General features: G+C 34.7%; 1 protein-coding gene across 1 annotated transcript; it reads right to left on the bottom strand.

Moving 5' to 3' along the window:
• Nucleotides 1-4513: 4513 nt before the first annotated feature.
• Nucleotides 4514-23839, bottom strand: LOC132546813 (condensin complex subunit 3-like). Its single transcript, XM_060210531.1, has 21 exons — nt 23777-23839; nt 21422-21560; nt 20799-21017; nt 18736-18964; nt 17771-18001; nt 17003-17195; nt 16670-16819; nt 15686-15802; nt 15023-15236; nt 14504-14680; nt 13014-13121; nt 12637-12756; nt 12024-12272; nt 11180-11361; nt 10573-10741; nt 9033-9203; nt 7280-7400; nt 5820-5960; nt 4951-5068; nt 4555-4666; nt 4514-4519 (listed from the first exon to the last, which is right to left on the bottom strand). Exons 2-21 carry the CDS (start codon nt 21527-21529, stop codon nt 4514-4516), a joined length of 3135 nt encoding a protein of 1044 aa, XP_060066514.1. The 5' UTR covers nt 21530-21560; nt 23777-23839.
• Nucleotides 23840-27676: the final 3837 nt, after the last annotated feature.

Below are 27676 nucleotides of genomic sequence, written 5' to 3'. Positions count from 1 at the left end.
TTATCACTATTTCTTAAAAAGTTCTGGATGGATCTCATATATAAGTTCCCCTTTGTCCTTAGTTGTTCCCATAAAATTTTGGGTCTGATCAGCAAAACAAAATGGCCGAATAGTGGCCATCTTGGATTTTGACTTTGAAAGTTTGTTATCACTATTTCTTGAGATCTATCTCAAATTTCATTAATAGGAAAGAGAAAAGAAGGGAAAAGGTCCACCTTTCAAAGAGCGTATAAAGATCAAACAATGGTGGGCGCCAAAATCCCTTTGGGATCTCGTTAACAAAATCATTTCATTGTTACAAGAAGACTCAAGTGACTGTTAAGGCCCTTGGACCTCTTTTTTCAGGAAGTTTTGATCATGGACATGTCCTGACTGTCACTGATGACAGCTTGTCTTTAGGCAACACAGTTTATTCAAATTGCTCTCAGTAGCATGCGACAGACTTCCCACATGATGTTCAGTGAGGCAGCCGCCAGCTACTATAAGGACCCTACCTTATATCGTCCCTGGCCCCATGATCACAGAATATACAAGGAGTCCATGTATCTACCCAGATCTGCAGCACAACCTTTCAGCTTCACAAAGCCTCATCATGTATAAAGACTCAGACCCTTTGTGACTTATTGTTACATATGCATACCAAAATCCACACACATTCGGCAAGTGTTGATAATCAATACATTTCCCCTACAGATGCTCTAACAGTTACTGCCTTCAAAGATATTGCAAGTGACAATGTTTTCAAAGCTAAACAAAACTTTGAATCTCATTTTGGTATCATCATATTTATTTCAATTATCTTCCCCAAGGCATCATTCATGCAGTATATATCTGATCTCTAGCCTATCCCTGACATTAACCAATACCAAGATCACCAAGGCATGACCTTATTCATGATCCAGGGGTATAAAGATTGAACAATGTTTACACCCATTTCAGATCATGATGACATTTGATTAAGACACATCAAAAAGAGCCTTTCTAGTGAAGTTGAGGCAAGTGTTACAAATCTGTAAGGAGAAATATTATTTCCAAGTTCAACCACTTGAAAGCAATTGATTAAATGAAAAAATGATTTCCAATCAAGGTTATAAGTTACAATAAACATTGACCCAGGCATTTGAATATGACATCGATTGGCCAGATCTTGGCTGATTATTTATTCAATTCCAACCAATTTTGTTCCATATCAATACAGATTTGTCTTTGACATTACAACCAAAGTTGTTTTATGTGAAGTAAGATATATTGATGGTTAAAATTTGACCTTGACCTTTTATTCTCACAACCTTGATCACTGACCAGTTATTACCACAGACTGAAGTTTCATAATGGCACAAAATATTTTCTTGTTTAAAAAATTATTGTTTTTTGGATAGAATATCCTGGTCAAAAATCTTAAAAGAAACAGAAAAAAAAGAAATGCCGCCTTCATAATAATTTTAAATATTGTGTGAATCATAAACCATTATGAAACAATAACTGTGATTGATCGATGGATACAGACAAATTTTAGTTTACCCAAAACACATCTTATTCATCCGTGTATTAATCTTTGAGAACGAGATATGAAAATAAACATTATGTAGCTGACATGAACTTCTCATCAGTGATCAATGATAATTGTTATCAGCCTAGTATTGATAGAGAAAAGACAACTAATCATCAATGAGTGAGTGTTTATGGAATTAGCAATCTTAGAATCGCCCTGCTTCATGTAATCCAATAACATTATGTTCTGTTGAAAGGGAGATAACCTTTATATTTCTTTAGATTATTTCCAAAGTTAAATTGATCGCCATGACAGAAGCATGGAGAATATTGTAATTGATGATAAATATTATCCTGAGAAGTCCTTGATCAATTTTAAACTGAGTTAAACTTAGAATTGGAGCAGCATTTCAAATACATCAGATGAAAGCTATAATCATCAAATCCCAATCTAAATTTAGTAGTGTATTTCATGTATATAACTGCTGATTTCAGCAATCAAACTAAACTGTACATTAGGGTCAATAGGTGAATTCACTTGTTGTCCTCATTCCCTACAAAAGAGGTTTTACCAGAGAAATGTAGCTCTAAAAGACAGTAGATTCTGACATCATAATGCTGTAGAACTATAAATTGACAAACAGTATATAACTACATCTCTGAAAATTTGTAAGTTGTAACATCATAACATTTGAGTGACATAAAAGGACTCTTTACTGTAATTGAAGTTTGGAGATGCTACAGCCAGGACAGGAAGAAAAATCTGGTTGACAATTATCTAAGAACATCACTTTGATACTAGCTAGAAGCTAAACATTAAAAAATAAACGAAAAAAACCAGTCACATTAAGGAGTAGATAAACATTTTATTTCAGGAAAGAAAGTGCAGAGAATTATATTAAGAAATAAGAGAGAAGACTTCAGAGATTATGTAAGAATTTTTCTTCCATCAACAACACATATATCAACTGATATAATACAGCAACCTTACTTAATATGACTTTTGTCTTTGAAGTACTGCACATCAATCACACTCAGTGTTTCAAATCAATATTCCACTTTGCTGGTTTAATTTTTGAGATAACATCTAAAGTATATGGATGATACTTAACATGTAATTAGAGGCAGAAAACTCAACCATTGATAGAAATTATGAATCTTAGTGTCTTCAGTCTGGGTTGATATTTTATTCAAGCATAGCACCTGAAAGTATTCAGTCATTTTTCTAATGCCCAGCTGGCTTCTGTGTGTTTTTCACTGTCAAATGCTGCTTTGGATCAGTCTATGTACAGCCTCCTAACGAGGCCAGAACAGCAGAACGTTTTCTATTTTCCACCTGTTTTCCCTGACTGCACACTGCGAAGTGTTCTTTGGCTGGAAAATTGAAAACAAAAAATGTCACTTAAAGATAATAAAATTTGCAGGCATGATAGGTAATCAGAGATAATTTGGCCTATGAATATTTTGAAATATCTACAGAACCTCTCATCAAAATGCTTTTAATCCAATGTCCCTGCAATCATGCAAAAATTAGTCTCTTCTGTATTGTTCTACAAGTCACCACTCTAAATTAAATCCTTTTATGTTCAAAATGTCTGCCTCACACAATAAAACACAGTCCTGATGTACAAGATTACACTAGTCTGATGTACAAGATTACATGGATCTGATGTACAAGATTACACCAGTCTGATGTACAAGATTACATGGATCTGATGTACAAGATTACACCAGTCTGATGTACAAGATTACATGGATCTGATGTACAAGATTACACCAGTCTGATGTACAAGATTACACCAGTCTGATGTACAAGATTACACCAGTCTGATGTACAAGATTACATGGATCTGATGTACAAGATTACACCAGTCTGATGTACAAGATTACACCAGTCTGATGTACAAGATTACACCAGTCTGATGCACAAGATTACATGGATCTGATGTACAAGATTACACCAGTCTGATGTACAAGATTACACCAGTCTGATGTACAAGATTACACAGATCTGATGCACAAGATTACACCAGTCTGATGTACAAGATTACACCAGTCTGATGTACAAGACTACACCAGTCTGATGTACAAGATTACACCAGTCTGATGTACAAGATTACACCAGTCTGATGCACAAGCTTACACCAGTCTGATGTACAAGATTACATGGATCTGATGTACAAGATTACACCAGTCTGGTGTACAAGATTATACCAGTCTGGTGTACAAGATTACACCAGTCTGATGTACAAGATTACACCAGTCTGATGTACAAGATTACACCAGTCTGATGTACAAGATTACACCAGTCTGATGTACAAGATTACACCAGTCTAATGTACAAGATTACACCAGTCTGATGTACAAGATTACACCAGTCTGATGTACAAGATTACACCAGTCTGATGTACAAGCTTACACCAGTCTGATGTACAAGATTACATGGATCTGATGTACAAGATTACACCAGTCTGGTGTACAAGATTATACCAGTCTGGTGTACAAGATTACACCAGTCTGATGTACAAGATTACACCAGTCTAATGTACAAGATTACACCAGCCTTATGCACAAGATTACATAGATCTGATGTACAAGATTACATGGATCTGATGTACAAGATTACACCAGTCTAATGTACAAGATTACACCAGTCTGGTGTACAAGATTACACCAGTCTGATGTACAAGATTATACCAGTCTGATGTACAAGATTACACCAGCCTTATGCACAAGATTACTTGGGCTTGATGTACAAGATTGCTTGGGTCTGATGTACACGAAAACACAGGGGCCTAATATTCACAAAATCACATGTGCCTGAGGTACACATACATCATTTGATAGATCAGAAGAACTTCATATTATATAGAATCACCTCAATTAAATCTACTATTGCCATCAATGATGACAACAGAGCAGCTGAGATCATTACCTTCTACATCTGGTACGAGTACCGGGGCCCCCATCCTCTGAGCTCACACTGGCAGTGATAACTTCACTCAGGTTTTTGCGAGAGGAGTCATTGCTTGTGGCCTTGCTCTTGCGTGTACTTGTACGTACAGGAGTGGGTGATGAAATCTTTTTATTTTCTGCATCATCAACACCTTTTGTAGCTGCTCGTACACTTGCACGTGTTGGAGTTGGAGAGGCAAACACATTGTTTTCTAAATCACTGTAAGACAAATTAGTTTAATGATAAATTTAATAGATACATCATTGATTTTACAATATTGTAACATCATTTATTTTTTGGGGGACTTGTTTTCATTGACTTCAAGGGAACTCTTTATCCAAGAACTGATATGTCAACAAAGTCTAAGGATGTTTACTAGGCTTTGTTTAGCAATGAAAGCAAATGCCAACAAAAGTTAATTTTTATACAATGTCTTGGTTCAGAGTAATCTTGAGCCATTTAAGCTTCTATTTCTACATAATGAGGAAGGAAAGTCAGTTTACCTGTCGTCTGCAGCTGCAATTTGGAGTTGAGATTTTGATTTCTTGCCTGTAGACTTAGTCACTTTCTTTTTATTAGGAGGACCAGTTGGTGTCTTGGAGAGAGAAGCATCTGAACGAGCTGCAAGGTAAGATAAAATGGATAGAACTATTAAAATAAAAAAAAGAAAAGTCAACAGTGTTACATAGTAAAATGTGGTAGTATGATAAAACTATGTCACAGAATGAAAATAAAAAAGTAAAACAATACAGTAGCAGACATCTTAATTATCTGTTGAATAAAGAATTACCTCTGGGCGTGAGTTACAGCTTTCTAATGTCTGTCATTCAATCATAACTGAACCCTATAATTTTGTGTGATTGCATCAAAGAAATAATAAAAAATACCTTGACAAAAGGGATTTCAGCGGGATTGTGGTGTATGATCGTTATTGGTTATCTGTCAGCTGGATCATTTCATTGTTTATAATTCCATTCCTTTTAAAATCAAATATTCACCATTCGGAACCAAGGAGGGTCTACATATCAAAGGACCTTTTTCAGGAACAATAGGATTTTGCCCGTGAACTGATTTAACCTGAACTGGGTGGTTTTTGTAGCACCTGGAGGGACAACTTTTGAAAAAATGTCTCTACGGCCTTTGATATGACATTGGTGTATGAAAGGGTTCACTACTTCATTAAAATACATCAAAATGATAGTGAACCCTATCAAATGATTTTGCTTTTGAATAAGATGGAACTGCTGAAGTTATGACCTAAGATATGTAGAGTGATTTCAACTAAAAAAACCTACTGCAAATACATAGGAAAGTTCTATTTCTGTTATATCGAATGTCTATACATGTAATCACTGTGAAGGGTGAGGTATACCTATGGTGCGACGAATAGGCTTGGGTTCCTGGAAAAAGGAGCTAGTGTCAGCCATACCGAGTTGTGTCTCATTCAATACAGTCTGGTTAGTAGAAGCAGCTGTGATATCAGCTATTACATCTGTTATCTCCCCTGTTTCCTCTGAAACAAAAACATTAAAAATGAACAATAAACTACAGCCTTTATCATCTCCGTCTCATCAAAATGACATTTCTTCACTTTTCTTGTTTTCTTTTACATAATCCATCCATGTACAAGTATCTTTCTTTATTACCACTAATAGGTACACTACTTGCTGTTCAGCAAGACATACACAAATTTGTATGATGAAAACCATTTCTTGTTGAAAGGGAAATTTTTTTTTCTGCAAAAGCAAATCAAAAGATCTAGAATTGTGTGAACTTTTATAGCAATAACCGCTGCCTGGAAACTGAGGGAATTAGTAAAGAACAATAACCACTGCCTGGAAACTGAGGGAATTAGTAAAGAACAATAACCACTGCCTGAAAACTGAGGGAATTAGTAAAGAACAATAACCACTGCCTGGAAACTGAGGGAATTAGTAAAGAACAATAACCACTGCCTGGAAACTGAGGGAATTAGTAAAGAACAATAACCACTGCCTGGAAACTGAGGGAATTAGTAAAGAACAATAACCACTGCCTGGAAACTGAGGGAATTAGTAAAGAACAATAACCATCATCAAAGTAATACCTTATGGAGACTATTATTTCAACAGTGAAGTATTTGGAAGATGATAATTTTTTCAAGATTTATTATCTCCTCAATCTTTTATATCAAAAGATGAAAATTAATTCCTTATGTGATGAACCTCAAAGAGTTTCCCATATAAAGGTTTCTAAAGAGTTTGGCATGTGGCTCATATACCATTGCAGCTTATACGTGCGGCAGGATGAGCAAATTAAAAAAAAAACAACAAAAACAAGTAGTGAACCAGTACACCAGTATGAGTTGTGCAAGGTTACTTTGAAGCCATAGCATAAGTTTGCAATAGCCTTTTGCATCCTGGATTGATAGGTCTTCAGGTTATAGGTCAAATTCTTGAAAGACAACCACGCTTGTATATGAAATGAATGGCTTCGTGTAACTTCCGAGAAATAACATGGGACTCTAAGAATTTGGTCAGCATGCAAAGACCTTTGTTAATATTTAACAGTACAGACACTGATGGAGAGATTGTTTAGTATCAACAAACTTTGGTCAATGTAATGGTTACCATTTCATAAGAACTGTCTTCCATTATCTGTTACCGATATATCAAACATCAACAATAGCGGAGCATATTGTAAGAAAGGGTGCAGCTTATATACCGGTGCATTTTATAATCCAGAAAATAAGGGAGAATGAAAATTTTATGTCACATGCAATATTTCACAACATCGTTGAGTTCTTTTATTTCATACATATGACACTATTATAGTATGAATAGTTTACAGTACCAGTTTTCATATTTTTCTTAGTCTGATCTTCAATCTCTGCTAAGAATTCCTTGGGTAACAATCTGCGGAGGTATTCCTGGAATTTCTCCACAGATTTAAGGCATTGTTTGTCCTTGATCACCTGGAAGCAAGTATACAGTCATGTCATATGGCCTTGTTGTAAATACTTTAAGACACACAAGTAATTACACAATTCTGATATCAGAGATAAGTTACGTCATAATGACTTTATTATTGCCTAAGAAGTGACAAACAGCCCTTTGAGTTAAAATATGTCTTTATTTCATGGAGAATAATGTTTTTTATCATCTTCAAAAAGCTAGTTACATGGTAAATAGAATTTTACACTCACGTCAATGTAATATGGAATTAATTCAATTTATTCATTAATTAGGCATGTCACAAGCATTAGCTTGATATGTTACAAGCATTAACACTTGTTACTACATACCAAATTACTGAACAAGTTTAATCAATATTGCATGTGTGTAAGATGATTTATCGCAGACACCAACTGTAAGTATCTACATCCAAGTTGTATCCTATCACTAATTCCATCAGTCATAAAAATGTTTGTTTGTGAATTTACCTCTGTGATCGTCTGTACAAATGTTTCTATGTTAGACACAAAACTTACCTCTGTGATCCTCTGTACAAATGTTTCTATGTTAGACACAAAACTTACCTCTGTGATCCTCTGTATGAGGACAAATGTTTCTATGTTAGACACAAAACTTACCTCTGTGATCCTCTGTATGAGGACAAATGTTTCTATGTTAGATACAAAACTTACCTCTGTGATCCTCTGTACAAATGTTTCTATGTTAGACACAAAACTTACCTCTGTGATCCTCTGTATGAGGACAAATGTTTCTATGTTAGACACAAAACTTACCTCTGTGATCCTCTGTATGAGGACAAATGTTTCTATGTTAGATACAAAACTTACCTCTGTGATCCTCTGTATGAGGACAAATGTTTCTATGTTAGATACAAAACTTACCTCTGTGATCCTCTGTATGAGGACAAATGTTTCTATGTTAGATACAAAACTTACCTCTGTGATCCTCTGTATGAGGACAAATGTTTCTATGTTAGACACAAAACTTACCTCTGTGATCCTCTGTATGAGGACAAATGTTTCTATGTTAGACACAAAACTTACCTCTGTGATCCTCTGTATGAGGACAAATGTTTCTATGTTAGATACAAAACTTACCTCTGTGATCCTCTGTATGAGGACAAATGTTTCTATGTTAGACACAAAACTTACCTCTGTGATCCTCTGTATGAGGACAAATGTTTCTATGTTAGATACAAAACTTACCTCTGTGATCCTCTGTATGAGGACAAATGTTTCTATGTTAGACACAAAACTTACCTCTGTGATCCTCTGTATGAGGACAAATGTTTCTATGTTAGATACAAAACTTACCTCTGTGATCCTCTGTATGAGGACAAATGTTTCTATGTTAGATACAAAACTTACCTCTGTGATCCTCTGTATGAGGACAAATGTTTCTATGTTAGACACAAAACTTACCTCTGTGATCCTCTGTATGAGGACAAATGTTTCTATGTTAGATACAAAACTTACCTCTGTGATCCTCTGTATGAGGACAAATGTTTCTATGTTAGATACAAAACTTACCTCTGTGATCCTCTGTATCAGGACAAATGTTTCTATGTTAGATACAAAACTTACCTCTGTGATCCTCTGTACAAATGTTTCTATGTTAGACACAAAACTTACCTCTGTGACCCTCTGTATGAGAACAAATGTTTCCTTATTAGAGATAAGGTCCTCTGTGCCAAGCTCTAGCTGGTTCAGAATTTTCACCCAAAGCTTCAGACTGAACGAGTCTGGGTTACTCAGGATCTCATTACATATAGCCAAGGCAACATTGGCATGGCTAGGGTTTGCCTACAGATATAAAACAACAATGGCCTGGATAAGGTTTTCCTGCAGATATAAAACAACACTGTCCTGGCCAGGGTTTTCTTACAGAAATAAAATTTTGCCATTGCTAGAATTTCCCTACTGAGATAAAACAAGTCTATCAGTGAAACTGGTGAATGCTCTCCGAAAATGACTTTTTTGGACACAAAAATCGGCAAATATGCTGTGATCAAGCAGCTGCAGGCCCTGAATTTGGTATACTGGACATTCTCTTAGTATGATTAATATATAAACCAAGTTTCAATAACTCATAAATTATGCAAAAGAGAAGTTGTGGTTCTTGTACACTGCACTTCTCTTTATCAAGATCTATCTACTGATGAAGTTTTATGTTGATACTATCATGATTTTGGTGATATGCTCCAAACAAAATTCTGTCAGACCAAGAGACGGACAAATGGACAAAGCGACAACTTTTTGGTAGCATAATGACAGTGGCTAGGTTTGGGTTTTTCTACTGATGTAAAACAAAATCAAATCTAAGAAAGCTAAGTATAACTTTATATAATAGTGGTGGAAGCTGAAATGATCTTAATCCTATTAACACATAGAGGTATGTACTGAGTAAGAGAACAAACTCAGTATAAAGCAAAACTTGTGTAATTTTTTTTAATAGTCAATTAAAAAATGAAATAAAAAGATATATATCATTGAAGATAGAAGGACTATTGACATAACAAGTTATGACAACATCACCTTTGCAATGGATTATAATAACCAACAAACTAGGACCTACCGGGGCACCTGTATTTACTTTTTGAGATAAAATCATTATAAAGTCTGACCTAGAAATTCAAGATGGTCATACAGTAGCAATACTTTTCTTCACATCCACAAAACCAATATTTACGAGAAACCTGTGTATGAAATCTACAAGAGTCTTGTCCAGCACTTTTTATGATAAAAACAATAACTAACTAAAACAACCAAGATGGTTACGTCATGCACATATTTCTCCTTATATTGTCAAACAAAGGTGATGGTTAACAATTAGAACTGATATGGAACCAGAGCATAAATTTATAGGAATACCTGTACAGTCTTTTTGAGAAATGATTATAACATGATGTGTTGATGGATTGATAAAGAGGACATAAATGACTATTAATCAGAAAATAATAAATATTATGACGGAATAAATAAATAAAAGTTGTTCATAACTGTAGGTCATAAAGTGTACTTGTGCTTAAAATGGGAATTAAACCAATTATGTATTAAGGAGAGACATGGTCTCTGAAAGTGAGGACAGAGAAGAGGTTTAAGTGTATCAGAACTATTATTGTGAAATGGAATTATTCTGTTTAAAAAAATAAGAGTTTTTTTGCAGACTTACATCCACAGTTTGGTTTTGGTTGTGGAGGAGGAGTTTGGTGCTGGTGAGTTGTATGAAGAGTTCTGCCACATTCTCTACGGATACTTCGGCCAATGGACTGGACAATGGAGCATTCAGTAGGATCTTCAGTGTTGGCATAAAAGCTTCCTCCACTTTTTCTTGATTAGATCTACATTGATCCAACATCAAAGTTTACATAAATGTTATATTTACAGTTCAGTTTTAACTTGTTTCACTATTCATGCATTATTCAAATTCGAACAAGAGTGTCTGACAATAAAGAATTTCTATGATGATTTTCCATCATGAAAGAATTTCTGAGTAATTTTTCTTCCTGTCCTTAATGTTACCAGCATCTTTCTAATGAAGATTTTTGAATTTATCATATATAAAGCACTGATTAGAACACGATACTTATCACTTCAAAAGCTACCAATGGCAGCAAATTTTCCATTTTTAACCAATATTGTCTTGAACTTATAAAACGTTGATATCTAATTTTCAGGGTTTTGTTAATTTTCTGAACCTATATAATTCCTTCAAAAGAAAAAAAATATTCTCCATTATTCAAAATACCCAATAAGCTAAATGGGACTTTACAACAGACCTGCAAGCAAAGGCATATACAGGAAAAAATGTGCCAAGGCAGTGTCGGAGATGTGTGTCATCTTCTGTCAGGGGGTTGTACCATAATAAGATCAGATGGGACAGGATCTTAGGGGAGACTACTCTACCAGACAGCATCAACTTGGCCTGACCTTCAGCAGCTATAGTACGTAACTTTGAACTCTGTTAAAAAAAAGGGGGTAACAAAATATACTATTAGATGTTCTTTAAAGGGATATTCAGCACAAGTTAAGTTTTCTGGGATACTCTTGAAGAAAACTTATGAAATCAACTTCTTGCCTAATTTTGGAAGTAGTTCACCTCAATTTACCATTTAAACAAACATGATATTTAATTTGTGTAAATTCTTTATGGATCTAGCTAGATTGATTTGCAAGCATTGGTGTGGCCTTGTTTGCATCCTAACAGGCTTGTATTGTTATAAGCAGAATAGAATGAACTATCTGTGTAAATTATAAAATCAATAGAAAATAAGCTTACTGAAGTGATAAAATTGAAGTCCCAGAAGAAATTTTTGTGCATTTACCCAATACTCTGCATGCAAGCTATCATCTAGTGATCTTTCAGATCCAGATTTCTCAATATGTAACCTGTGAAAATTTATCCCACGAAAAAAAAAAAAATTATGATGGCTTATTAGGTGCTATAGCCTGGATTAATAAACATGTGGACTGAAATAAAATAAGAAGACTATTTGATAACACTTCTCTGTCATAACTGATTTCAAATAAACAAACATGTAATGTAGCAGTATATTCTGATGAGCTCAATCAGCTAGGTTAAAATATCATAGTCCCTTTATAATAAGCACTGAAAACACCAACCTCACTATCAAGAAATCCACTGAGGAAAGCTACTAGATTTGAAGCATGATTCTGATTGTCTGTGTTTTTGGTCTGTTCCTCAGTAGTCCCAGGAGAGGAAGGAGCCTCAGAACTTGTGTCCATCGCCTCACTGGAATCGTCAGCTTCTGAATCGGACGTTTTGATCACATCCATACCGTGCATGTGTAGGACATCAAACATGACAGATAAAGCTGTGGCTCGTACCTCTTCCTCATCGATCTTGGAAGCCTATTACCAATCACATAATCATCAATAGAAGGTCCACGATCCTTATAATATATATACAGCAAGGAAAATTTATCCTATTGAAACAACGTAACTTTACAAACAAACATAAAGATCAAATCAAAATTGAGAAAATATTCTCATCAAGTTAAAATATATCACACTCATGTTTGTGAAACATCTATCTCTAAGTAATCACTAATAAAACAAGGTAATGTGAGATATATTGTTCCAATAAAGGTCTATAACAAGCCATCCTTCACTCTTCAATCAGAATTAAATCACACTTATTCACAGAACTGTTTACTGTCAAAAATACACAGGTTGAATCAAAGTGATCTTAGCCTAACACAAGATTAATACAGACCTGCATGAAGAGTGGCAGATGTTGGAGGACTAGGTCCTGATTTATCAGACAACACAGTCCCAGACCACGCTGGGCAACAGTACGCAAACGACTGTCTTCACTCTGGATACCGGGCAACAACTACATACAACACAGACAAATCAATGTAAATAAGTACAAAGGATGGCCAGGACAATCCGCAGTTCAGTCAAAATTATGGATTAAGTTTTGGATTTGTCAGGGAGGTGGATAAAAGTAAAAATCTTATTTTCCCTGTTAACTACATTTCTATAAGCTTTATTTCAACTTCAGTGTCTGTAACTTGACAATTTAATCAGATCAGGTCTGTACAGATATAGTTTGATGCAGGTCACAAGAAGATATATTGAGTGACATACCAAAGACTCAATCAACATCTGTAGTGATGGATTAATTGATTTGAGGGTCAGTTTCTCCAACATCTCTGCTACAATGGTTTGACACTTCAGGATGGTTGCCACATCAGTCTAAATGATGAAAATAATGACCAATTACTGTAGTAGAGCTATCTAAATCAAAATTCTATTCATGGAAGGCAACCTAAACTCTATTCATGGATAGAGAAGAGTTAGGAAACATAATTAGCAGTATTAATTGAATGTGATCTTGGTGCTTTTAAAAGGATGTGTGTCCTGCGACGCATTGTAGTTCTCAACTTCATTCTAATAGACAATCATATATAGTAAAACTTCTATGAATCAAACTTTGATGATTGAAATTTCATGATGTAACAATGTTTTTGTTTAGTCACAAATTTTATTCCAATATATTACTAACTTACCCCCTCATGAATAAAAGTTTTATAAATAAAACTTTTCAATGTCTCAAAGTTTTTTCACTGACCATAAGCTATGATAACATCATCATTGACACTTCATCATTGGAACAAAACATTTACCTGTACTGTACAGGTATTTCTGCTCCACGGCAAAATTTCACACATTTTAATGAAGAATGCTACCCGACAATGAGAAAATGATAGCAGGCTATCATTAGCTCTGTGTTACAGGGTAAATTAATGACTGGACAAAGATTTAAATTTAATTGCTTACTTGCAAGTCATGATCTTTAATAAAAAATAATGGGACGTCGTGTGATGTTCACCGCAGTAATTGTGGTGATGGCATTTACTTAGGTCTAACTTAGGGAATTTTGAAACCAATTGGAGGAAATCCTATCACTTGTATGATGATTTCACTCATTCCCAAAGCATCACTTTTTTGTTTTTAGCTAAAAAAAACACTATGATTTAGCTGTCAATCATGCATTCTCTGATAGATAAAGACTAGCTGTTGTCAGAACATCAGCAAATACTCTTGTAATTTCTACAGACGAAGATGCATGATGTCAGTGCTGTCGTTTCTGAACAGAATACATTATGATATTAATTTGCTTTCATTTAAATTCATTAGTGCCTATAATGTTTATGTATCAGTTTTAAAATAATTACTGTAACACGTGAAGACCCTTTAATGCTGTTTTATTTAAAATCCACCCCTAAAATGTACATACTATGTGACATGAAAGATTGATTTCACACTGATTTTTGTTTAAAGTTATGGGTTTTTTTTTTCATGAATGAAAATGTTTTGTTTAAAGACAAAAATGTGTCTTTTCATTTAATCTTGTGTTTTGGTATTTGTTGTGTTTGTTCAGGTAGAAATATCGTGTCATTAACTATATATAGCCATGAACATGAAAACATCAATATAACCCACCAGACATGATTCGAAGTTTCACTGTACTTTAAAACATGTTACTTATATGAATACCACCCTAAACTTACAGGGTATGACTCACAAAAGTAAAATTATACACAAAATGAACACTAAAGTTGCAATGGTCTAACCTTTTCTGTCCTGACCTCCTCATGTTTGGATTCTGCAGCATTTAACAAAATCGATTTTTCAGCATCCAGTTCAGAGATGATTGCCTTGAGGTCTGCAGCTTTGCTGAAGTCCTGATTACGAACATGCTCTTCTAGTTCCTCTTTAGCTTGGTTCAGTTTCACCCTCAAACTTGCGATCTATCCCAACAGACACATAGGATTAACAATTTGTGTACTATTTACGATACCAGTAATCTTTCTCACCACCAAGACATCATAGGTTTCAATGGATCACAGGGAAATCATGTGTTAACAGACAGACTGGCTGATGGGCACTCTGGTTACAATAATTACTACAGAGTTCAACTTCAACAAAAACAGTTAAAAGTGTTGTAGGATGGAAAACTTGTGATATGTGAATTGAATCATTCTACTTTTACCATCTTGTCTATATCTGTTGTATGCATTGTGATGACAAAGATTGTAGAGTAAAACAGTGTTTCAACACCTCTATTGTGAAGTTGTTTGAGGTAATATTACCTTGAGATCATTTTGTCTTTTTGCCTCCTCATCCATGCCCATCTCTACCATAGTAATAGGTTCTCGGATCTCTGAGATGGTCTCAGCAAAGTAGGTGATCACTGCATCAGGACTACTACGGAACTCACATAGACAAGGCACCAGGTACTTCACCAGATGATGACCGATATGATCAGCCATCAATATGTCATGGAACAGCTTTTCAATAGCTTTTCTAGAGAAAATAAATGTATTGTGGATGCTTTTAAATAGCGATTTAAAAGATCCCTGCATTATTTACGCAGAAAATTGCTGCTAGAGGGCTCTAACCCTTTTCGATATTTCAGCCAATGAGAAGGCCAGTATTGGCAAATTTTGTCTGAAAGGCTGTCGCAATAGGCTGTATGTACTGAGTACGTTTAGCCTAAAAATTATATAAATTTCCATACCATGAAATAAATACTTAATTTCTCTACCATAGATAAAAAAATATGTCAGTCTACTTCCTTTATCTTATATCTAACCAAAATGAAATACTTTAATACTTCCATCATCTACAAATTGTAACCATGATATGATGTATTCTGATTGACTGTCCATCACAAACATTACAGGACATAGGGTATACATGAGGACACAAAGACTGGTCCAGAGAATATACATTTTAATTTATATGTGGGTTACCTAGAAGCATTGTCTGCCAGTTCCATAAAATTTACAAGGAGTAGCAACTGCTTGAGGATGAACTCCTTCTCAACTTGATCTTCCAGGTCATCTATTGCCTTCAGACTGTCTACAAAGCTGAAACACAGATTTCCTTTTTATTTATTATGTAACCATATAAATGTATCAGAATACTCAAATTAGCAAATACTAATAGTGAAAATAAATATTTACAATTTTCATATGGTCAAGTAGGTTGCAGAGTGATATTTGTTACACTTAATTATATTTTCATATTCATTTCATACATAAACATACTATTCTGTGATATTTGTTGTGAAACTCATACACAGCTGGACTCAAGACAATTATTTTCATGTAAGCCTTAGGTTCAAAATAAATTTAGTATAATTCTTCTTTATTTCAATTTTTGTTTTAAGAGATGATTAATTAATTCAAAAATTATATAATTATTTGGTTTTGACACACTCCACACATCAATGGAACAATCATGTCAAAAAATACAGAATAACTCTGAAAAAGGAAGAATAATATAGCTATTTATCAAATGATAGTGACAGTAATTTCACAAAGGATGGTTTAATAGGGATCAGTTTGTCACACTTCGTCATTAATTTCCATGTAACAAAAATGCTACCCTACTGCCATTTTTGCATTTTTAAAGGAACAAGTTTAAAATGCTGTATGTTCCGCCATGTTGATATCAAAATGGGTAGTTTAAAGGATAGGTCTAAAACATAGACCCAGAGATAAAGAAGTCACCACCTCCCCTACTGTAGTTTGTAGATATAATTGAATGTTCAGCACAACAAGGGACCAAGGGGAAATTTGAGAAAAAACCATCCATTAAGTACATCTCAAGAAATGGTGATATGTAACATGAATTGTTTACGCACAGACAAACTACAGGTAAAAGGGGATTTGAACTAATGACCTTTTGTTGGTAAACAGAAGACATGAAAACAGGGATGCTGTTGGTCTTACCTGCTAATGTGTTCACACAGCTTGAGACAGTTTGGGAGTACTTTCTCCAGTTCCTCTTCTCCCTCTGTACCCTTGCTGTGGATGTATTTACACAAGGTCTGCCAGTACATAGCACTCTCACAGGTTAGCTTGTCAAATGGGATCAGGACACTACAATGTAAATTAGTATCAGGATTCTTAAATCTTAAACACTCCTATATCTTACATTTTGTATCATCTCCAGCATTTAAAGATTTCTTCTTCGAAGTTAAGATAAGAAAAAACAATACTTCTAAGTGTAATCAACAGCAATATTATCAATAATACACTTGAAAAAGAAAAGGGTAGACATACTCATCACTCAGCAGGTCCAACTTGTCCACTAATTCTCTGAGTGGAGATGGTTTAAACAGAGCATACAGGGCCAGCTCACAGGTTTCTGTGGAAGTTTCCACATCCAGACTAGAGAGTAAATCTAGAGCATTACCCTCCAGCATCCTCAGCCAGGCCTGTAGCAGTTTGGCAGTACAAGCATCCTTAACTGAATCTGAAGCACAAGTTATTTCCATGTCCATTAAAAAAACCTTGGTTCTACTTTGTAATGAAAAGATACTGAAGTGCTTAGCAGTCTTTGATTTGTCATTAAGTTTCTCTTCCTCCGTTCTGCTTAAAAAATTGATCTTAGGAACAAACATTCTGTTTAATACAATTTTACATTGATGTAGATTTGACAAATCAGTAGTCTTATTTCATTGTTTCACACGAAATATCAAAGACAGAAGCCGTGTCAATGTAACAAAAATAGAAAGATAAGAACAATACAGTCATTACACAGCATACATGAGGCATCCACCTATCGCATAAAAGTGACACATTTGAAATTCTTTCAAACATGATTTAGTGATGTTCTGTCAAATTAATCCATGCACTTTATCTTATTTTCTTAGACCTTTTGAGGTTTAAATATCGGGACATCTCTTCTGAGAAACAGAAAATGGTCAATTCAAACTCTGAAATGCAACACCATAACAGTAATGAACTAAATAAAACATTGTGGTTTCCAAAATTTGCATTCTTTTGACATTGCATGTCAAAATTTTAACCATTTGTACATAGTCATACCTGCTGTATCAGTCAAGCCATCTTGGAGAAGCTGAATACGTTGAGCAATAGACAGTGCCTTAATGTGGATCTTTTCCCCCATCACAAGATATGCCATCTTCCTGACTGTATCGCTAACATCTCTGGTGCGGCTCAGAATTGCTGGTAATGTTTTAGTGGATGGGGCGATACAGGATAAGACTGCACGTCTGACATCAGGACTAGTGTCAGCATTTATCAGGAATAGGTATGCTTCAAAACAGAATGCTTATAGTTATGTTTTATCACTTTAATACCAAATTCATCATTTAGTTGATAGGGTGATAAGCTCCCAATCTATCAAATGAAATAGGATGAGACCTAAACAGAAGCTAATTTGATGACAGGTATAATTTTACAAAGGATGAAACCTAGACAGGAGCAACCTTTAATGACAGGTGTAAATCTACAATGAATGCAACCTAGACAGGAGCAACCTTTAATGACAGGTGTAAATCTACAAAGAATGAAACCTAGACAGAGGCTATTTATAATGACAGGTGTAAACTTACAAAGAATGCAACCTAGACAGGAGCAACCTTTAATGACAGGAGTAAATTTACAAAGAATGCAACCTAGACAGGAGTAACCTCTAATGACAGGTGTAAATCTACAAAGAATGTAACCTAGACAGGAGCAACCTTTAATGACAGGTGTAAATCTACAAAGGATGAAACCTAGACAGGAGCAACCTTTAATGACAGGTGTAAATCTACAAAGAATGCAATCTAGACAGGAGTAACCTCTAATGACAGGTGTAAATCTACAAAGAATGTAACCTAGACAGGAGCAACCTTTAATGACAGGTGTAAATCTACAAAGGATGAAACCTAGACAAGAGCAACCTTTAATGACAGGTGTAAATCTACAAAGAATGCAACCTAGACAGGAGTTACCTTTAATGACAGGTGTAAATCTACAAAGGATGAAATCTAGACAGGAGTTACCTTTAATGACAGGACAATTGTCATCTCGTGGATCCTGGAGCCGTGCCAGTGCCATAACAGCATGAAAACGTACAACGGGCATCTTGTCACGTAGTCTCTCCAACATGCTTCCATAGATCTTGTCGTACAAGTCATCATCTATCTGTGCCTGCTCACCAAGATTGCTTAACAGCTTATTGATCATCTGACAACATCGAAATCTTATGGCTTTGTCTTTTGCTGAATGCACCTGAAAAATCAAATAAAAAAATTGTCAAATGATTGAATTCCCTTCAGAAATGAAGGTGATAGATAGGTGACATTGATTTCAGACAAAAGACACTTAATGTCCCATTTAAACCCCATAAAATGGTGAAGCATAAAGTGGTTCATGTCCATTACAGTACAAGAATACCCCTACAGTTTCACAACGTCTAAAAGCCTGGAGTGGATTACAGATATTGTCATGTTCAAATAAAACAAGACTTCAATCACTGACTAGCTGCAATCGACTGTTGAGATTAAAAATGAACATGGACTTTCTTTACTGTTCAGAGCCCTGATCTGGCAGCATTGAAGACAACTGTTATGCTACAACCATTTCAATAACTAGCTACTTCATTTTGTGGTATTTTTAACATCTTCAATCATAAGCTTATCCTTATTAGGGATTTGGTGCCATATACACAATGCATATATTCATAATGTGACCCAATTAGCATGTTGCACACTTAAGAACATCTCCAGTCTTATAAATAAAGGTGAAGGTTTTAGATATTTAAAGAAAGGTTATTTTAATACTACTTCAAAAACAGATGTTTATTAACAACCATTCTAGACATCAAATAAAACCAGGTTTGATGGACTATAGCCCTCTGACTTGCTGTAAGGACAAGGATCTGTTTGGTTTGAGAACAAGTGCTCATTTGCACCTGATTAAAAAACCAAACTCCCAACTTATTACTTTCTGGTTATGGATTAAAAGATCAGAATAGCTGGAGAAATAATCATTGTTGCTTTAGCAATAAGAGCTATGATATTATTGTCGTGCCTGGCAGTGTTATCACCCTATCAATCAGTCATTAAGCTAGCGTCTGATAAAAAGTCTAGTTTTGTCCATGACAGTTCAGTTTAGCAGGTTTAGCAAATATGATTAACCTGTCCTGTAAAAAGCCATCCCCAAATCTGAGTTGCTGCGTTAGCATTTTGGGCCGATTACATGACAGATATATTGAGTAATATCAAGACGTTTTTAACTTGTACGGTCATTTATGTTTAAACTTTGACACAGAATTCATACTTTTATGAAAGGAACATTTTTCTCATGTCCATCTTACAAAAATAAAGCAGAAAAGCAGAGGTGTAACGCCTGATGCCAGGTTCCAATGTGTTTTCTGTCATCTACTATCTACTTATCTATGAGGTCTCTGTATACCAATAGAGATCCTCCTGAAACCTAGTTGATGAACTGCAACATACTGTAATGAACCTGGTTTAATTTTCACTGGTGTTAATGCAGGTTGTTACATTTATAAGTACTAAATTTACTGTAGGCCGTAATGGAATTGTAATGCTGAACAATTTATCATTATTTTTCATTTTTAGAGTGACAAATAATGTAGTCATTTTTGTACTTTAAGGGATCCCTAAGATTTGGAACACTGTATAGTATAAATCGACCAAAGACATTGTGTTTATATCGGTTGTTCGGGACCCAATTAACCCAACTGCAGTACCTCAGTATCTACGTAAATGTGCTTATCTGCTAAGTTTTATAAGTCAACAATGAATGCATAGATTCATTAGAGTATGATAAGTCACAGCTTTTGTAACAGAGCGTCAGAAGACATTACAATACACATGTTTATTTAACCTTTTTTTCTTCTCAGAAATTGTTCCCCTGTTATTATCCATTAACAGATAATTAGATAGATTAACAAGAGCTTGAACAAGAGATTGTTTCTGGTGAGAATATCTTAATATGATTACCTCTTATTACTTGTAATAGGTAATGATTTTCTAATCTATCTAAACCATTACAGATTTAATGTTGATATAGTTGTGTCCATTGTAGACGTTCATACCTGAAGAAGAAATGTCAAGACTTCCATAAGAAGGTTGTTTTCTGATATATTGTCCAGTGTAGAATTAACACTGTCTCGTGGAGGCTCTTCTGGCTCAATGGAAGTGATAAATTTGGTGATGAAGTCGATAGTTCTCTCCACTGCTGGTTCACGAGTGAACACCAGCATTGAATACTTCATTAGCAAGTTGAATTCAGACCAGAAAGCTGCAAACTCAGTCTGCACAAAAAAGAGAATATTTCAAGTATCATTCAAATATATCACTGTAAATAGATATAATTATTATGAAAATTATCATGAAAGCAATCTTAAATCTAACATATTTGACAAGATGATTTTAACTTGCATCACATATAATTTTTTGGAACAGAAGAAGTGAACATAATGAAATTTTATTATCATTCCAAGCCAAAGCTATCTATTTGACAGTGCAATCGCTCTTGTAGTGTTTATTTTCATATATATCAGAAAAAAAATATGTTCAAACTTCGAAGAGCTATATCTATGAATCAATAATTTTGAAATTCTTCTGCCATAAATAGTTTCAAGTTTATCTCTTTCATATAATCTTGTATTAATTACGATATATCAAAGAATAACAAAATAAAAGTATTTCAATATACCTGACTGTACAGTTCTTGAAGGGATTTTATCAGTTGTCCATGTCCCTGCATACTGTTCTGGCATTGGTTAAAGATTTCCTTCATCGACATTTGCTTTTTCAATGGCATTTTGGCTGGTTATTCTAGATTTCTTCTAAGTCTGAAATATATATCAATTTATTACAATTGTAAAAAAATGTTCAAAATTAAACAAAGTTTAGAAATACTCTTAGAAGCACTGCTCATCCCTTTTACACACACCAAAGAGTCCTTTATATATGGTTTCTTGTTTGTCAAAAATGTGTATAGTAATATTGACAATGAAATTAACAATGTTATTGAACAGTATATTCATAAATCTACATGTTTGAACAATACTCTAAACATAACTGCACTTGTAAACTTAATAAAGGATCACCATAATATTGAATACATATAGCTACAGCTAAGGTAGACCATTTCGTTGAGTGTTTTAATGAAGAGTTGAGAAAAGTTCTAATCCTTTAAACGTAATATCTGTACTAATACAGTAATTTTTTTTCTCTCTCTCTCTCTCCTAGACCTTGACAGTTTAAGATTATAAGCACTGAAATGATGGTTCTGCCTTTGAATTTGAGTTCTCGAACTTGTTTTACCCCAATACAATATATTTTCTCTCTCCCCCCCCCCTCCCCTTTCTCTTTATCTATATTCCCTTTCTTTTCTAAAAAAAAATAATAAATAAAATCAGAATAACAGCTTTCCATCAGGGTAGTGTTTGGAGTGAGGACAGAGATGGTAAACAATTGTCTGATATATGTGTTATGATAATTGTAAAGTTGAATGGATTGATGTTGATGACCATGAAATTTTGATTGTAAAGTTGGAATGATTGATAATGATTGAACAATGGTGACTATATAAGAATGACATAATGAATTAATGATGATGATTTTTGCTTATCGATGAATTAAGATTGATGTTTGATTGCCAGGGTATAAGATGTTGCTGATGGATGATGAAAGTGATGATAATGTATGATGATAACGATTGCCAAATCATGGATATCGATTTTGTTTGTATTATGGTATTATGTTGATGATGTCAGATGATGATGATGGGTTACAGATGGATCATGATGATGATGATGATGATGATGATAAAATTAGCTGAAAATGGACAGATGAAAATACCATGATACAGCAGATAAAAGCTATTCACCTATCCAATATATCATCCAATAAGATTGTGATAAATCTCATAAAGTAAAGACAAACTCTTCCTGCAAGGTGTAATGTCATATTAAAAGCATACAAAGCCATTCTTGAAGTGTCTTTTTACATAAAGATGATACCAGGTACATTATGCGAATATCTTTTCCCAAGCAAGAAGATGGGAAAAAATTTCCATAAATTTATATGTCAAAAGAACAGTTTCTGTACCTTAACAATGGGAAGATAAGGCGAGTAATGGTATTATGCCAATGGCCATTTAAGATTGAAGAGAGACAAGACTTTTCTAATGGTTCAATCAAGACCAGGGCACACACAGAGCATAGTATAAATAACATTAAAAATAACACTTCATATGTTATAAGACTAACTTTTAACACTTGGGGTTTAATATTCTGTAAGTCTTTTCTAATGTGCAGAAAACACTGTTCCTGAGTTTACGTTTGGACTGTCCCTTTAGCTTTTTCATGTATATTGAAAATCAAAAGACCACATGGAATTCTTTCAAAATATATGGATTTCCATTTTAATTAAAAAGGACTCTGCTAACACGATTGACAAGATCAAACCATGGAATTAGAGTTCTTGAAGTCTGAAATTAAACCACAGGGTCATGTACAGTTGATGTATATAGAATAGTCTTATATGATAACAGCGATGAAATACTAATCGGTAACTTTATCATACATATGATTATTGGTACACCTGTCCTTGTTATTATGCCCAATGCAACCCCTACTGCTCCAATCCATAGACTGTCAAATGTGGCCACAGACCCACTGATCTCATTTGGCTTTTTGACTATCTTTGATAAAGTCTTGCGATTCTTTTATCAACATGAACTGCATTAACTTAGACATATGTGCAAGTCCATGGTATAAATATCTGCATATTCGTTTCGACGTGTGCATGGAATTTTAATTCACATTTAAAATTTGTATGGATCTTAGAGGGACACGCATAGTCTTATAGTCGATGATATCTGCACATTTAGTATGTATGTTAAGATAGGTATCATCATTTTTAAAATAAATGACTAAACGTGTCCTAGTCAATATGAGGGCGAGTCGGTGTTTCTGCATATACGAGAAAGCGGGAAAGTATATTACAAATAGTACTGAATTCGGCAAAATGAAGTACAGTCGAATTATGGCGAATACTTTACCTAATAAATTTTCATCAGAACTTCCTGAAACGTCTCGGACACAGAAATCAAAAAGACATAGCCCAAAATGTTATATTAACCGCTGTTTGTTTATCAATTTGCTCCAATTCTTTTTAAACTTTTCCGCCAATCACGTCAGTTCCGCTAGGGGAGATAATCGAAAATAACAGCCGCAGTCTCGTATCAATGCCTAGTTTAAAAGTACAACTTAATATGTTTTCAGAATATTTTTTTTTTCATTGACCCATGTTGATATAAATGTTACCGGGAATTTAAAAATCACCAAGTCATTGTTTTCGTGAGTTAAGTATTCCCTGACAGTTAACATCGATATGAATGTAGACACTCTGAAATGAACATGTACAATACAATTACACAGAGTAGGGTTACAGGGAAGGGAGCTAACTCGTATATTTTCACAAGTTACATTAGCTATGAAATATAAACTATAAAAGTACTATTAACTATATTGTCTATAATATGAAATAAACAATAATTACTAGTACAGTCATCATTTACAAACAATGAATATAAATACCAATCACACAATTTGCTTGCAGACAAATCAACATGTAACATACCAATTCAATTAATTACCCTATTACATAAACTTAATGGATTTTTGGGTTTTTATGTTCAAGGAAATGAGAATGTGTTTTTTCATTATTATTTTACAATGTGGACAAATATTGATACTTAAAGCAGGAACTTAATGTTGGACCTCTCATGACAAAACGTATATGGGCAAGAATTAGCTAATGTAACCCTAAGTGTGACATTTCAAGAAAAAAAATTAAAATATTCATAAGCCTACAAATTTTGTTTGAAGTATAACTATAAATGGTGTCTTTCTATGTGTAAAAAAAATCGTTTTGAAACTTACTTCAGTTAAGAACAAAGATAATTAATGAATTTAGAGCATGTAACATTGACACTATTCCCAATCTGAGATTGATGGTTCTTTGACCCTTTTTTTCAGAAATTCTATGAGAACAGGTTTCCTCTGATTGTTCTATCAATGTTACATGCAATTATTAAGTATAATCAGAACTATGTTCTTGGTAAACAAGAAAAGTCATTTTTTCATTGTGTTACTGTCGTAAAAAGAAAATTCTATCAATATTTTTGAAACCTTCTCATTTCAGTTATAAAGTAGTTACACATATGTAGCATGTAACATGGTCACAAAAAATATGAATTATAAAGCATGCCAGAAATGCTATTAAAAACATATAAAAATCCCCCAATACACTATATGTATGTAAATTATAATTATACTCCTACATATCTCAAATATAATATCGTTTAAGTAGTTGCATGCAACATTGACACCAAAAACATGCAACTATTTATTTTCGGGTCAAGGATACGTACGGAAATCGTTCCCACCAAAAAATCGCTATCGTGAGGTCAAATCTGTTTCAAATACCAGATAAACTGGGTTTTTTTTTTTTTTTTTGTTTTTTGTTTTTGTTTGTTTTTTTTTTTAAATACAAAGAAAAAAAAATCACACAACATTATCAAAGATCATATTTTACTCCGAATGTGTGCGTAACACTTGGTTACGTGATCAGAATTACCAGGTTCCGTGGTCTCCTCGAGTTCCTCTACACCGATAGACACTATTTTGGAAAACTGCATAGTCACGTGTTAACGTTACTGGGAGCGGGTCGAAATATCGCAAAAAACATTATCGTTACGCAATCTGTTACAGAAAAACAACTGTTCCAAAGGGTAGTTTGGACACAAAAATTAATGATATTTTATTACCTGATATATTTTCCGAACTCCAGTTGATTGATGAAAATTACGATAATCATATCGTACCTGGTGTTGACACTTCGTAAATTTGTAAATGCCGTGTCGATGTTGCGTTTCCAAACTTTACTGAGGGAAACGTGCACTTAACGTTTGTTGACGCGAAAAGTTAAGTACATTGGTCTATTTTCAATCCCTTTTTTTACAGCATTAATCAAATCCTGTACAAAACAAGCGTTTTTATCGATATACCGACCATTTTGCAGTTGATTAACAACTTTTACAGCACCACAATTCTTCAAGCATTTAATAAATACGGCTCGGAGTTTCACTACTGCAGAAATGTCACACTTTTTGTCTATAATTTATCCACTGGCGGCGTACAACTTGTGCTGCTTTCTTGTTATTTAATCAATTAGATCAATTTGTTTTTTCATATGACGATAAAAATAAACCAACTTCAATATTTAAGCAATGTTTATTCTCCATACTTGCATGATTTTGTTTGTTTTTTATTGGATAAACTACTTTGACACTAAAATTTCATTAGCGAATTCTTGCCCATATTTCAAATCATAAACATGAAACATTTAAAACAATATATACATGGTACAATGTGTAACCTTTTAAATGCAGGGCCATTTAACAGAAGACGAAGACGTCAGGGGTTCTTGTACCGCACTTTATTTCTGGTAAAACAGGAGCCAGCTATGCACATTACATGCATCACAGTTACATATAACATAAACAGTTAATTATGATTAACCTACAACGCAATATTACATACTGGACCAATACTCACAAGTGGGGAATGTGCATGTGCACACGGTGCTGGCCAGGTGCGGAACGACGTAACTGGAATCCGAGAGCAGGTGCTTTGCGACACGCGCATGCTAAACTCTCGCAGACTCTCACAGCTCGTGCTAATAGTGACATAGAGAATTACGTACACCTGGTTACATAGGATTTGTCAAAAAAAAATTGTATATATAATAATGTTATTAAGAGTACATAACCTTTTGCAGGATCTATTAAAACGATAACTTAAAGATTTTGTTAACAAAAACAACGTAAAAAATAAGTTTCTACCTCCTATATGTGCTTTCAAGTACAATGTAGTGTGGAACTGACCTCCTCCTCACACTTCAATTCCGCGATGAGTTGAAGTCTTCCGCAAACTGAGCCTTTTGCCCGGCTGATTTATCCGCCTGATGACCGGTTAGGATAACATATAGACGAATTCCTTTTGTATAATACCTGGAGGCCACCGTGTCTTGCCAAAGGAACCAAGGAAAGAAAAAAGCAATGCAAAATTGAAAAACCGATAATTTATTGCTTACTTGCAACTTTCAAACGCTCTCTTTCAATTGAAATAATTAATATAATAAACTCATAATGACCATCTCTGTATTTGTATGTACATATTTGTGGGTGTTTATATATGTTCAGTTGATTTTACATCTTATAAGCCGTAAAGTTAAAGGCATATAGAGCTTGAACTTAGAAGCACAACAGCACTGCAAGCTTCATGTAAAACTCAAACAGTCACGGGTAGGGAACACAAACCGTCACGGATAGGGAGCACAAACAGTCACGTCAGGGAGCTGGATCGTGATTAACTTGACTGTCACGGGTAGGGAACACAAACCGTCATGGGTAGGGAACACAAACCGTCATGGGTAAGGAACACAAACCGTCATGGGTAAGGAACACACACCGTCATGGGTAGGGAACACAAACCATCATGGGTAAGGAACACAAACCGTCATGGTTAGGGAACACAAACCGTCATGGGTAAGGAACACAAACCGTCATGGTAGGGAACACAAACCGTCATGGGTAGTGAACACAAACCGTCATGGGTAAGGAACACAAACCGTCATGGGTAGGGAACACAAACCGTCATGGGTAAGGAACACAAACCGTCATGGTAGGGAACACAAACCGTCATGGGTAGTGAACACAAACCGTCATGGGTAAGGAACACAAACCGTCATGGGTAGGGAACACAAACCGTCATGGGTAAGGAACACACACCGTCATGGGTAAGGAACACAAACCGTCATGGGTAAGGAACAAAAACCGTCATGGGTAGGGAACACAAACCGTCATGTGTAAGGAACACACACCGTCATGGGTAGG

Source organism: Ylistrum balloti, unplaced genomic scaffold (assembly GCF_031769215.1).
Source record: "Ylistrum balloti isolate Yb309-2 unplaced genomic scaffold, AGI_CSIRO_Ybal_v1 Utg369608, whole genome shotgun sequence".
In the NCBI taxonomy this organism is placed as follows: domain Eukaryota; kingdom Metazoa; phylum Mollusca; class Bivalvia; order Pectinida; family Pectinidae; genus Ylistrum; species Ylistrum balloti.
Note: the sequence above shows the minus strand (reverse complement) of the source record. Positions and strands in the feature narration are given on the sequence as shown.

Bases quoted from the DNA above. Each gene is read 5' to 3' on its own strand.
- LOC132546813 (XM_060210531.1), bottom strand. From the start codon at position 21,529: ATGCCATTGAAAAAGCAAATGTCGATGAAGGAAATCTTTAACCAATGC. The intron at 15,803-16,669 runs GTAAGACCAACA...TCTGTGTTTCAG, and splicing joins CTGTGTGAACACATTAGCAG to CTTTGTAGACAGTCTGAAGG. The intron at 11,362-12,023 runs GTTGGTGTTTTC...TTTTTTTAACAG, and splicing joins GTGGATTTCTTGATAGTGAG to AGTTCAAAGTTACGTACTAT.